The sequence below is a fragment of the Nomascus leucogenys genome, chromosome 2, assembly GCF_006542625.1.
Source record: "Nomascus leucogenys isolate Asia chromosome 2, Asia_NLE_v1, whole genome shotgun sequence".
In the NCBI taxonomy this organism is placed as follows: Eukaryota; Metazoa; Chordata; class Mammalia; order Primates; family Hylobatidae; genus Nomascus; species Nomascus leucogenys.
In genome coordinates this window covers 76,493,444-76,504,883 of record NC_044382.1, presented here as the reverse complement: position 1 = coordinate 76,504,883, position 11,440 = coordinate 76,493,444, and the positions used below count along the sequence as shown (strand labels likewise).

Genomic DNA, 11,440 nt, shown 5'->3' with positions numbered 1-11,440 from the left:
CCAACATGGTTGTTTACAGATTGTCCCAAACAATGAATGCATGAATGAATGAATACGTAAGGCCTCAAAGACGGCAGAGGCCAGGCACAGTGGCTCACACCTGTAATCTCAGCACTTTGGGAGGCCAAGGTGGGTGGATCACCTGAGGTCATGAGTTTGAGACCAGCTTGGCCAACATGGCAAAATGCCGTCTGTACTAAAAATATAAAAATTAGCCAGACATGGTGGTGCCCACCTGTAATCCCAGCTACTCGGGAGGCTGAGGCAGAATTGCTTGAACCGGGAAGTGGAGGTTGCAGTGAGCCAAGATCATGCCATTGCACTCCAGCCTGGGTGACAGAGCGAGACTCTGTCAAAACAAACAAACAACAACAACAAAAAAAAACAAAAAAAGGGAGAAAGCTGCTGACGTACCTTCTCTATGCTGTCTATATATAGGAAAGTGGGCATGTATTACTTTCATAATAAAACTTTCTTTTTAGAGACAAAAATGGCACAAGAAGTCCACGGATAAAATCGGCATTTATTCAGAGGGCATGATGCCAGGAAGAAACTCCCCGAGTGGGAGACAATGGCTGGCCCCCCTGCAAGGGGAACAAGGCCTCAGCCTTTCCCTACTCCCAGACTGCTGGGAAGGCCGGGAGCACAGTTCGTGGAGGGTCTCTGTGGTGGCCCTGGGTATATGACCTGTCCCTCTGCCCACAGGTGAATGTGATCTGCGTCCCGAGGATCCTGAGTATCAGGAGAGCTGGCAGAGGAAGTCGTGCAGAGGCAAAGCCAGGAGCCCCGAAAGGGAGATCCCCAGCGTGTCAGAGATGCAGGTGGCCGCCATTGCAAACTCCCGGTGCTCATCACTGGTCTGGGAGGGCAGAGAGCAGGGGCGAGGCTTCAGTCCCAGACATCCCTGCCCTGGGTGTCCCTGGACAGGCCACCCATAGCCCTTGCCCGGCCAGTGCTGACCTCCAGGGCGATGTTGTGGAAGGTGTTCACGTAGGCTGCACCTCCCAGGAGCCCCTCATACAGAATGATCAGGAAGACGAGGTAGATGCTTGGCAGAAAGCCGAACCACACGTCCGCCAGCAGGAACACCAGGTTGAGGCACTGTGAGCAGAGGGAGAGGCTGAGCCTGGGACCAGGGCAGGGCAGGCAGGCAGAGGGAGCCTCCCCTCCAGGGGCCCCTGGTTCTAGGAGATACTGGTGAAGGAGAGGGCTGCCAGGTCTAGATAAAATCTCAACACCAGCCCAGTGTGGTGGCTCACATCTGTAATCCCAGCACTTTGGGAGGCTGAGGTGGGCAGATCACCTGAGGTCAGGATTTTGAGACCAGCCTGGCCTGGTCTCTACTAAACATGGTAAAACCCCATCTCAACTAAAAATACAAAAATTAGCTGGGTGTAGTGGTCCTGTAGTCCCAGCTACTTGGGAGGCTGAGGCAGGAGAATTGCTTGAACCTAGGAGGCAGAGGCTGCAGTGAGCCAAGATTGCAGCACTGCACTCCAGCCTGGGCAACAGAGAAAGACTCCATCCCCCCACACACAAAAAAAAATTCTTAACCTCAGCCTGGTGCGGTGGCTCATGCATGTAATACCAGCACATTGGGAGACCAAGGTGGGATGATCACTTGAGGCCAGGAGTTCGAGACCAGCCTGGGCAACATAACAAAACTCCGTCTCTACAAAAAATTTAAAAATTAGTTGAAAGCCGGGCGCGGTGGCTCACGCTTGTAATCCTAGCACTTTGGGAGGCCGAGGTGGGTGGATCACGAGGTCAGGAGATTGAGACCACGGTGAAACCCCGTCTCTACTAAAAATACAAAAAATTAGCCGGGCGTGGTGGTGGGTGCCTGTAGTCCCAGCTACTCGGAGAGGCTGAGGCAGGAGAATGGCGTGAACCCGGGAGGTGGAGCTTGCAGTGAGCCGAGATTGAGCCACTGCACTCCAGCCTGGGCGACAGAGCAAGACTCCGTCTCAAAAAAAAAAAAAATTAGTTGAGCATGGTGGCACGCACCTGCAGTCCCAGCTACTCGGGAGTCTGAGACAGGAGGATTGCTTGAACCCAGGAGGTGGAGGCTGCAGTAAGCTATGATTGTGCCGCTGCAGTAAGCTATGATTTTGCCACTGCACTCCAGCCTGGGTGACAGAGCAAGATCCTGTCTCAAGAAAGAAAAAAAAAAAAAAAAAAAAGGCTTCTTAAAGGAAGTGGGACCATCAAAACCAGGATTTCTCAATTGCAACACTCTTGGCATTTGGTGCTGGTTGTTGTGCATGGTGAGGGCTGTCCTGTGTATGGCAGCACATTTAGCAGCATCCCTGGCCTCTGCTCGCTAGATGCCCATAGCATCCCTCAGTTGTGACAACCAAAGAATGCCTGCAGACGTTGCCAAACATCCCCGGGGCAGCAAAATTGCCCCCGTTTGAAAAACCGCTGGTTCACTATGGTAAAACAAGGTGGGAGTAGCCGGGCATCCTATTCAGCTGGGCTCGAACTCCTGGCCTCAAGCAGTCGCTGCCCCCCTGCCTCAGCCTCCCAAAGTGCTGGGATTATAGGCAGGAGCCACTGCACCTGGCCAGGAAGCCTCCTTGATCCCCACTCCAGGGTGTAGGTCCCGCCTCTGTGCCCCAGTCTCTCAGGGAGGTGCCATTCTCCCAGCCCTGATCATGCCACATTGCCTCTTGTGCAGTGTGTAGGCCTCCTCCTGGCGGTTCATACTTTCCGTATATCTAAGAATCGCCTGGGGATCTAGGTACAAATGCCCCAAGCGGGGCTTACCCTAGAGGTCCTAATTCATTAAATCTGAGGTGGACTTAAAGATGAGCATTAAAAAGGACATACCTCTAGCCAGGTGTGGTGGCTCATGCCTGTAATCCCAGCACTTTGGAAGGCCAACGCGGGTGGATCACCTGAGGTCAGGAGTTCAAGACCAGCCTGGCCAACATGGCAAAACCCCATCTCTACTAAAAAATACAAAAATTAGCCAGGTGTGGTGGCACGCGCCTGTAATCCCAGCTACTCAGAAGGCTGAGGCAGAAGAATCACTTGAACCCGGGAGGCGGAGGTTGCAGTGAGCCAAGATCACACCATTGTACTCCAGCCTGAGCTACAAGAGTGAAACTCTGTCTCTAAAAAACAAAACAAAACAAAACAAAAAATTTGCTGGGCGTGGTGGCGCACACCTGTAATCCCAGCTACTCGAAAGGCTGAGGCTTGAGAATCGCTTGAATCTGGCAGGCAGAGGTTGCAGTGAGCCAAGATTGCACCGCTACATTCCAGCCTGGGCAACAGAGCGAGACTTCATCTCAAAAAACAAAACAAAACAAAACAAAAAACATTATAGCTAAAAACATGTAGCTTAAAACCATAAGCTACATGTTTCAGTGGTATCTAGAAGCACCCTGAGTTATAAATTTGGGGTTTTGTGGGTACAAACCCTGGGCTTGCAGCTCAGATAAATAAGGAAGGAGGCTGGAGGATATTTACATGCTTTTGCCATAATATTAAAGTGTAATCTTTTTTTTTTTGAGATAGGGTCTCACCCAGGCTGGGGTACAGTGGCATGAGTATGGCTCACTGCAGCCTGGAACTCCTGGGCTAAAGCGATCCTCCAGCCTCAGCCTCCCGAGTAGCTGGGATTACAGGTGAATGTTACCACACCCTGTTGTTGTTTTTTGTAGAGATGAAGTCTCGTGATGTTACCCAGGCTGCTCTCTCAAACTCCTGGGCTCAAGCAATTCTCCCGCCTGGCTTATTTTTTTTAAAAATTTTTTGTAGAGATGGGGTCTCACTATGTTGCCCAGTCTGGTCTCAAGCTCCTGGCTTCAAGTGATCCTCTCACCCTAGCCTCCAAAAGCATTGGGATTACAGTTGTGAGCCACAATACCTGGCCTGAAGTATAATCTCTATTTCTGTATTTTGCTATCACAGAATTGAGTTCCTAAGTCCTTTTTTTTTTTTTTTGGAGATGGAGTCTTGCTCTGTGGCCCAGGCTGGAGTACAGTACTGCGATCTCAGCTCACTGCAACCTCCATCTCCCGGGTTCAAGCAATTCTCCTGCCTCAGCCTAGCGAGTAGCTGGGATGACAGGCAGGTGCCAGCACACCTGACTAATTTTTGTATTTTTAGTAGAGATGGGGTTTCACTGTGTTGGCCAGACTGGTCTCGAACTCCTGATCCTGACCTCAGGTGATTCACCTGCCTTGGCCTCCCAAAGTGCTGGGATTACAGGTGTGAGCCACCAGGACTGGCCAAGTTCCTAAATTTCAAGGGCAGAGGACTTTCCTGTCACAGTTGACAGTTTATTGCAACAGTTACCTGCAGGGGCTGTGGATTTCTAGCCTTGAAACAATGAATGCTGGTTATATGAAACTCCTTTTATTAGACTGTTGTAAGGAAGGGTGTTTGTGCCCTTAAAGCTGTAAACTACTGTTTGTCAAGGGCAGTTGAATTTGCTCACCACTCTTAAGATAAATAACCCATTGACTACAAAGTCACCAATTCTATTATAATTAACTATCTGGAATAAAGGAACTGTACATTTTCTTATAGTTAGAAACATTATTTGAAAGCCTGCCTCTTTGCATGAGTTAAGTGACCTATGATCATGCCACTGTACTCCAGCCTGGGCGACAGAGGAAGGTCCTGACTTTTTCTTTCTTTTTACTTTTTCTGGGAGACAGGGTCTCGCTCTGTTGCCTAGGCTGGAGTGCAGTGGCATGACCTTGGTTCACTGCAGCCTTGACCTCATGGGCTCAAGTGATCCTCCCACCTCAGCTTCCCAGTAGCTAAGACTACGTAAGACTACAGGTGTGCGCCACTACACCTGGCTAATTTTTGTAGAGATGTGATTTTGCCATGTTGCCCAGGCTGGACTTGAACTACCAGGCTCAAATGATCCACCTGCCTCAGCCTCCCAAAGTGCTGGGATTACAGGCATGAGCCACATGGCCCGGCCCAATCCCAATGCTTAAAACACACACACACACACACACACACACACACACACACACACACTACAAAACCTTGTTCTTCGATTCTTTCTCTCATCTCTATTTCTTACAACTACCCTGAAAAATAGGTATTGGCCACACTCAACTTATACATGAGGAAATTGAGGCTCAGAGAGGTTCTGAGACCTGCCCTTAGTCACACAGTGGCTGAGTACTGAAGCTCGGTTTTGCTTGGCTCCTGAGGCTATACATTTTACATGGAGCCCTGCTGGACTTTGGTTCCCTGTACTAAGAAATGATAGTGTACAATTTACACTTCCCTGTAATCCCAGCATTTTGGGAGGCTGAGGCCGGCAGATCACCTGAGGTCAGGACCAGCCAATATGGCAAAACCCCATCTCTACTAAAAATACAAAAATTAGCCAGGTATGGTGGCGGGCGCTTGTAATCCCAGCTACTTGGGAGACTGAGGCAGGAGAATCACTTGAACCCGGGAGGCAGAGGTTTCAGTGAGCCAAGATTACGCCACTGCACTCCAGCCTGGACGACAGAGCAAGATTCTGTCTCAAAAAAAAAAAAAAAAAAAAAAAAAAAAATTACACTTCTCACTGATAGTGGGAAGCAGAGGGGTTTGGGGAAGCTGGGAGCCAAGGTGGGAGTGGAGTGAGGGGCAGGGGTTTGGTACCTGCATCAGGGCCAGGGCCCAGGTGAAACGGATGCGACAGCAGCGGAGAGAAGAGCGGGAGGCAAAGACGCCAGCCTGGTACAGCATCTGGTACCTGAGGTTAGGGTAGGGGGTAGGAGAGGAGACTCCTCCAGGGAACATCCTGCTCCCCCGGGTGCCTACTGGGCAGGGCAGCCGCATCACCACGGCGCCCTCCCAGCCCACTGCCTTCTCTCCTCTTACCAGCGGTATTGCTGAGCATGACTCAGGGAAGTGTTCCGGAAAAAGAGGAGTTCAAACTGCAGCAAACACCAGACAGGGGAGATGGATGGGGCCCTGTGGGTCCCAGCCCCAGTCGCCACCTCCACACCCCTCCCAGCACCCCTCACTCACGAGTCCCTGGTTGATGAAATACTCGGCGAAGTAAACCACGACCAAGGGGACAATGTACCACAGCAGACCCTGGAAAAGGCGGAAGATATAAGCGGGGGGCCCGGAGGTGAGCAACCCCCACAGGGACACACCCCAGCCATCATCCGAACCTTGAACACTGTCCACCTTTCCCGAAGGGAGAGGCTGGAGCTGGAGCCTGCAGGGGAACAGAGAGAGAAGGGCAGATAAAGTTTTCACACTGAAGACTCGGCAAAGAGGCGCCGATGTGACAGAATTAACTAGACCACACAACAGTGGGAACTCACTTACATGCCACTGGGTTGGACACTTAAAAATGGTTAAAATGGCTGGGCGCAGTGGCTCATGCTTGTAATCCCAGCACCCTGAGAGATTGAGGCGAGCGGATCACCTGAGGTCAGGAGTTCAGGACCACCCTGGCCAACATGGAGAAACCCCATCTCTACTAAAAATACAAAAATTAGCCATGTGTGGTGGCAGGTGCCTGTAATCCCAGCTACTCGGGTGGCTGAGGCAGGAGAATCACTTGAACCCGGGAGGCGGAGGTTGTAGTGAGCTGAGATTGCGCCATTGCACTCCAGCCTGGGAAACAAGAGTGAAACTCCGTCTCAAAAAAATAAAATAAGATAAAAAATAAATAAAATGGTAAACTTCGAGTAATATACATACTTTACCATGATGAAAAAAAAAAGCTAACCAGATGAGACCTCTTCATGTCTCTTTGATTTTTAATTTTTTTTATTTTTTGAGACAGAGTCTCACTCAGTTGCCCAGGCTGCAGTGCAATGGTGCAATCTTGGCTCACTGCAGCCTCCGCCTCCCGGGTTCAAGTGATTCTCGTGCTTCAGCTTCCCAAGTAGCTGGGACTACAGGCATGCACCACCATGCCTGGCTAATTTTTGTATTTTTAGTAGAGATGGGGTTTCACCATGTTGGCCAGACTGGTGTCAAACTCTTGATCTCAGATGATCCATCTGCCTCGGCCTCCCAAAGTGCTGGGATTACAGGTGTGAGCCACCACCCCCGGCCAATGTCTCTTGTACAGCTCCACAGCTGGCCATTGGCCCACCCTGCCCAGTCTCACTGGCCATTCTCTGGTTCTAGAACATCCCAGCTTATCCCCACCGCAGGGCCTCAGCACTTGTGATTGGAATGCCCGGCACATGGTAAGTACTCAATTAATACCCCTCCTTCTCTCCCTCCCTTCCTTCCTTTCTTTTCTTTCTTTCTTTTTTTTTTTTTTTTTTTTTTGCGACAAGGTCTTGCTCTGTTGCCCAGGCTGGACTCAAACTCCTGAGCTCAAGCGGTCCTCCTGCCTCAGCCTCCCAAAGTGCTGGGATATTACAGGCATCAGCCACTGTGCTCGGCCTCAACAAGCATTTCTCAAATAGACAAAGGCTTTTCCCATAACCAGTACACTCACTCTCTTTCCCCTCTTAACTTTGCCTATTGCAGAGAGGAAAAGGCCAAACCCAGAGAGAAAGAAAGTGACCTCTCTGAGGGTCTGTGTCTCCTACCTGGCTTTGACTCCGGGGCCTCGGTTCTTATGAGGGGCTGCCGGGCTGCGCTCTCTGCCTCTTTGTCCCCTCCAGGGTCCTGGGCCTCAGGAGATGTGAGCAACAAGAAATAGCTAGGAGTAGGATGAAGGCAGGGTCAGAAAACCCTACTGGCTGAGAAGGTCCCCAGGGACCGTCTAGGCCACTTTTCCCAGGGAACACGTCTACCTTTGAACACTTCCAAAGATGGGTAGCTCACTGCCTCTAAGGCGCCTACGCTGTGCTGGAGAGCTCCAATTGTGGACAAAGGCTTCCTTCTTTGGAGCTGAATTTATCTCCTTGTTGTTCCTATTCATGGGCCTTTGTTTTGATTTTTTTCAGAGACAGGGTCTTTCTCCATCACCCAGGCTGGAATGCAGTGGTGCAATCATAACTCACTGCAGCTGCGACCTCACAGGCTCAAGCAATCCTCCCGCCTCAGCATCCCAAGTAGCTGGGACTACAGGCATGTGCCACCAAGCCCGCCTCATATTTTCCATTTTTTGTTTAAATGGAGTCTCGCTATGTTGCCCAGGCTGGTCTCAAATTTCTCGCCTCTAGTGGTCCTCCAGCCTCAGCCTCCTAAAGCACTGGGAATACAGCTGTGAGCCACTGTGCTCAGCAGGCCCTCGTTTGGACTGCTGGCTCATACCTAGCGAGTCAGTTCTGTTTTCTGGCCATTATTATTCTAATGGTTGCTCTAGCTCCCATTAATTATACGTTCACTCTGTGCTAGGCCAGAACTTCCTCGATTTTAGTCACTTGGGTTCTGGCTTCATGTTATTTGCCATATCCATATTCCTCCTGTATATATCTATTTTTACTTAATATTTTTTCTTTAAATGGACTCAGTTTTTCTACCTAGACTTGTCCTAAGCACTAATCTGGTGAAGGGCCAGGTGTGACTGGCTAGTTCAAAGTGTGTGGTTTTTTTTTTTTTTTTTAGACGGAGCCTTGCTCTGTTGCCCAGCCTGGAGTGCAGTGGCATGATCGCAGCTCACTGCAACCTCTGCCTCCTGGGTTCAAGCGATTCTTCTCCTCAGCCTCCTGAGTAGCTGGGACTACAGGCAAGTGCCACCAAGCCTGGCTAATTTTTGTATTTTTAGTAGAGACACGGTTTCACCATATTGGCCAGGCTGGTCTCAAACTCCTGACCTCGTGATCCACCCGCCTCAGTGTCCCAAAGTGCTGGGATTACAGGCGTGAACCACCATGCCCGGCCAAAGTGTTTTGTAATATGCATGAAAATACACAGAACTAATCAGGCCGGGCGCGGTGGCTCACGCCTGTGTTCCCAGCATTATGGGAGGCCAAGGTAGGCGGATCACTTGAGGTCAGGAGTTTGACACCAGCCTGGCCAACACAGTGAAACTCCATCTCTACTAAAAATATAAAAAATTAGCCAGGCATGGTGGCATGGGCCTGTAGTCCCAGCTACTCAGGAGGCTGAGGCAGGAGAATCACTAAAGCCTGGGAGGCCAAGGCTGCAGTGAGCTGAGATCACACCAGCCACTGCACTCCAGCCTGAGTGACATAACGAGACTCCGTCTCAAAGAAAAAAAAAAAAAAAAAAAAAAAGGGAGCCGCCAGGCTGGTTGCCCTGGCACTCAGGGAGGTGAGGCTACACATTCAAGGCCAACCTCGTCAACACTGATTTAAAAAAAAAAAAAAAAAAAAAGGAACTAATAAAATAAAGTCCATCCTCATCCTACTTCTAATCACCTTGGGAACCACACTGTGTTGAATGCATTACCCTCATCACCTCCAAAGAAAGCAAGAATGACTGCCATTTGAGATATGGGGAAACTGAGGGTTCAGAGAGGTGGAGTAACTTGTTCAATGCTACAAAGCTAAAAAGTGGCAGCTCCAGGACTCACACCCAGGGCTATCAGAGTCCGGATTCCACCTCCCTTCAGAGCAAGGTAGGGACTTGAAGATGGCAATCACAATCAAGTTTTCTTTTCTTTTTTTTTTTCCCTTAGACAGAGTCTCACTCTGTCGCCCGGGCTGGAGTGCAATGGCGTGATCTCGGCTCACTGCCACCACTGCCTCCAGGGTTCAAGCGATTCTCCTGCCTCAGCCTCCTGAGTAGTTGGGACTACAGGCACCTGCCACCACACCTGGCTAATTTTTGTATTTTTAGTAGAGATGGGGTTTCACCATGTTGGCCAGGCTGGTTTCCTGACCTTAGGCGATCCACCCTCCTTGCCCTCCCAAAGTGCTGGGATTACAGGCATAAGCCACCACGCCCGGCCATGGCCAAGTTTTCTCTACTTGGACCCCTCTCCCTCCCGGCTCAGGGCAGCTCACCTGGCCAGCAGCAGGGCAGGGATACCCAGCATGGACAGCAGGGTCTGCTGTGGGGAGAGGCCGGCCTGGGTGAGCCCCAGGTAGGACAGGGCCCCCAGCAGCCCAGCTCCCCCAGTCCCTGAGGACCACCAGGAGATCACGGCCCTGGGAAGGAGAACACAGGAACATTCAGGAGGACCAAGGCTGACCATGGGACAGCCTCTCCCCACACTCCCTGCTCCACCTGCTTACCTGGGGTAGAAGGCAGTGAGGGAGAGGAAGGTGACCTCCCCGAGGCCTGATGAGATGCTAGCGAAGACCACACCTGGGGGAAGGACAAGCACTGGGATGGTCACACCTTGCCTTGCCACATTGCCCGGGCCCCTAATGTGTCTGGCCATGGCCTCCTCAGTATCAGCTCATAGAGGCTCCAACAGATCCCATGCATAGGCCAGGTTCCAGGTCTGAAGCAAGGCCTACTCCCCTGCGTGTCCCTTCATGGAGAATGGTACCTCCATCCACCCAGTTATCAGACCAGGGGCAGACATGCACCCTTGATGTCTCTGCCCCTTCATCCGTCTTTTTCTTTTCTTTTCTTTTTGGAGATGGAGTCTCGCCCTGTCACCCAGGCTGGAGTATAGTGGCGTGATCTTGGCTCACTGCAACCTCTGCCTCCCAGGTTCAAGAGATTATTCTCCTGCCTCGGCCTCCCGAGTAGCTGGGATTACAGGCTCGTGCCACCACACCCAGCTAATTTTTGTATTTTTGGTAGAGACGGGGTTTCTCCATGTTGGCCAGGCTGGTTTCGAACTCCTGACCTCAGGTGATGCGCCTGCCTCGGCTTTCCAAAGTGCTGGGATTACAGGCATGAGTCACTGTGCCCGGCCCATCAAAGAGTCTTGACTTTGTTCACCTCAATCTCTGTCTAATTCATCCATTTTCTCCCATCTCCTCCACTGCCTACCCCTCCAAATTGTCCCAGTCTCCCATCTCCTACTGCTGATAGCCCTAGCAGGCTTCTAAAGGTGACAGAATGAATCCCTTTCCTCTGGGAGGCTGGGGAAACTCTTCCCACAAATGCTTTGATGCGGTTCCTCGGGGCCCCCCATCTGACACAGAACCACACACTCACCACACAGGCTGGTCCCCACGGAATGAGAAAAGGCAACCAGGATGAAGCTTCCAGCAGCACAAATCCCACTGATGAGAACCCGGGGGCTGAGGGGGTGAGAAGGGAAGGGAGGGGGAAGGTCAGTGTCTACTCTCAGCATCTCAGCCCTCCTGGCCTCCCCTTTCTCAGCTCCTGCCCACCCTGCCTCCCGCTACCCCCACCCAGACCTGTAGGGCAGCAGGTGAAGGCCAAGAGGAGCCAAAAATTTGATGACGAGTGTGGGGAGGATGTCCGCCAGGAGCACGGCCTGGGACAGGAGAATAGAGTGAGACCCCAGAGCTTCCAGGGGACAACCCTCCCAACCAAGTCGCCAAGGAGAGGCAGGAGCTGGTCAAAGAGGCCTGCTACAAACACAGGCTCTGGAGTCAGGCACACCTGGGTTCAAGTCTCAGCTCTGCCACTCCTTAGCTGTGTGTCAAGAGTTTAT

General features: G+C 51.3%; 1 protein-coding gene across 6 annotated transcripts in view; it reads right to left on the bottom strand.

Annotated features, from left to right (window-relative positions):
• Window positions 1–503: 503 nt before the first annotated feature.
• Window positions 504–11,440, bottom strand: part of CLN3 (CLN3 lysosomal/endosomal transmembrane protein, battenin) — an 18,903-nt gene continuing 7,966 nt past the window's right edge. For 4 of the 6 annotated variants that reach the window (XM_030798978.1, XM_030798969.1, XM_030798982.1 and 1 more), the window contains 11 exons: window positions 11,181–11,260; window positions 10,975–11,060; window positions 10,095–10,167; window positions 9,864–10,007; window positions 7,536–7,648; window positions 6,150–6,196; window positions 6,001–6,069; window positions 5,851–5,906; window positions 5,629–5,722; window positions 961–1,101; window positions 504–859 (listed from right to left, as the gene is read on the bottom strand). In XM_030798978.1, coding sequence (XP_030654838.1) covers window positions 740–859; window positions 961–1,101; window positions 5,629–5,722; window positions 5,851–5,906; window positions 6,001–6,069; window positions 6,150–6,196; window positions 7,536–7,648; window positions 9,864–10,007; window positions 10,095–10,167; window positions 10,975–11,060; window positions 11,181–11,260 — 1,023 coding nt within the window. In that variant the 3' untranslated portion in view covers window positions 504–739. The remainder of the gene's footprint in view (window positions 860–960; window positions 1,102–5,628; window positions 5,723–5,850; window positions 5,907–6,000; window positions 6,070–6,149; window positions 6,197–7,535; window positions 7,649–9,863; window positions 10,008–10,094; window positions 10,168–10,974; window positions 11,061–11,180; window positions 11,261–11,440) is intronic. The other 2 variants (XM_030799002.1, XM_030799004.1) reach the window with 1 other exon arrangement.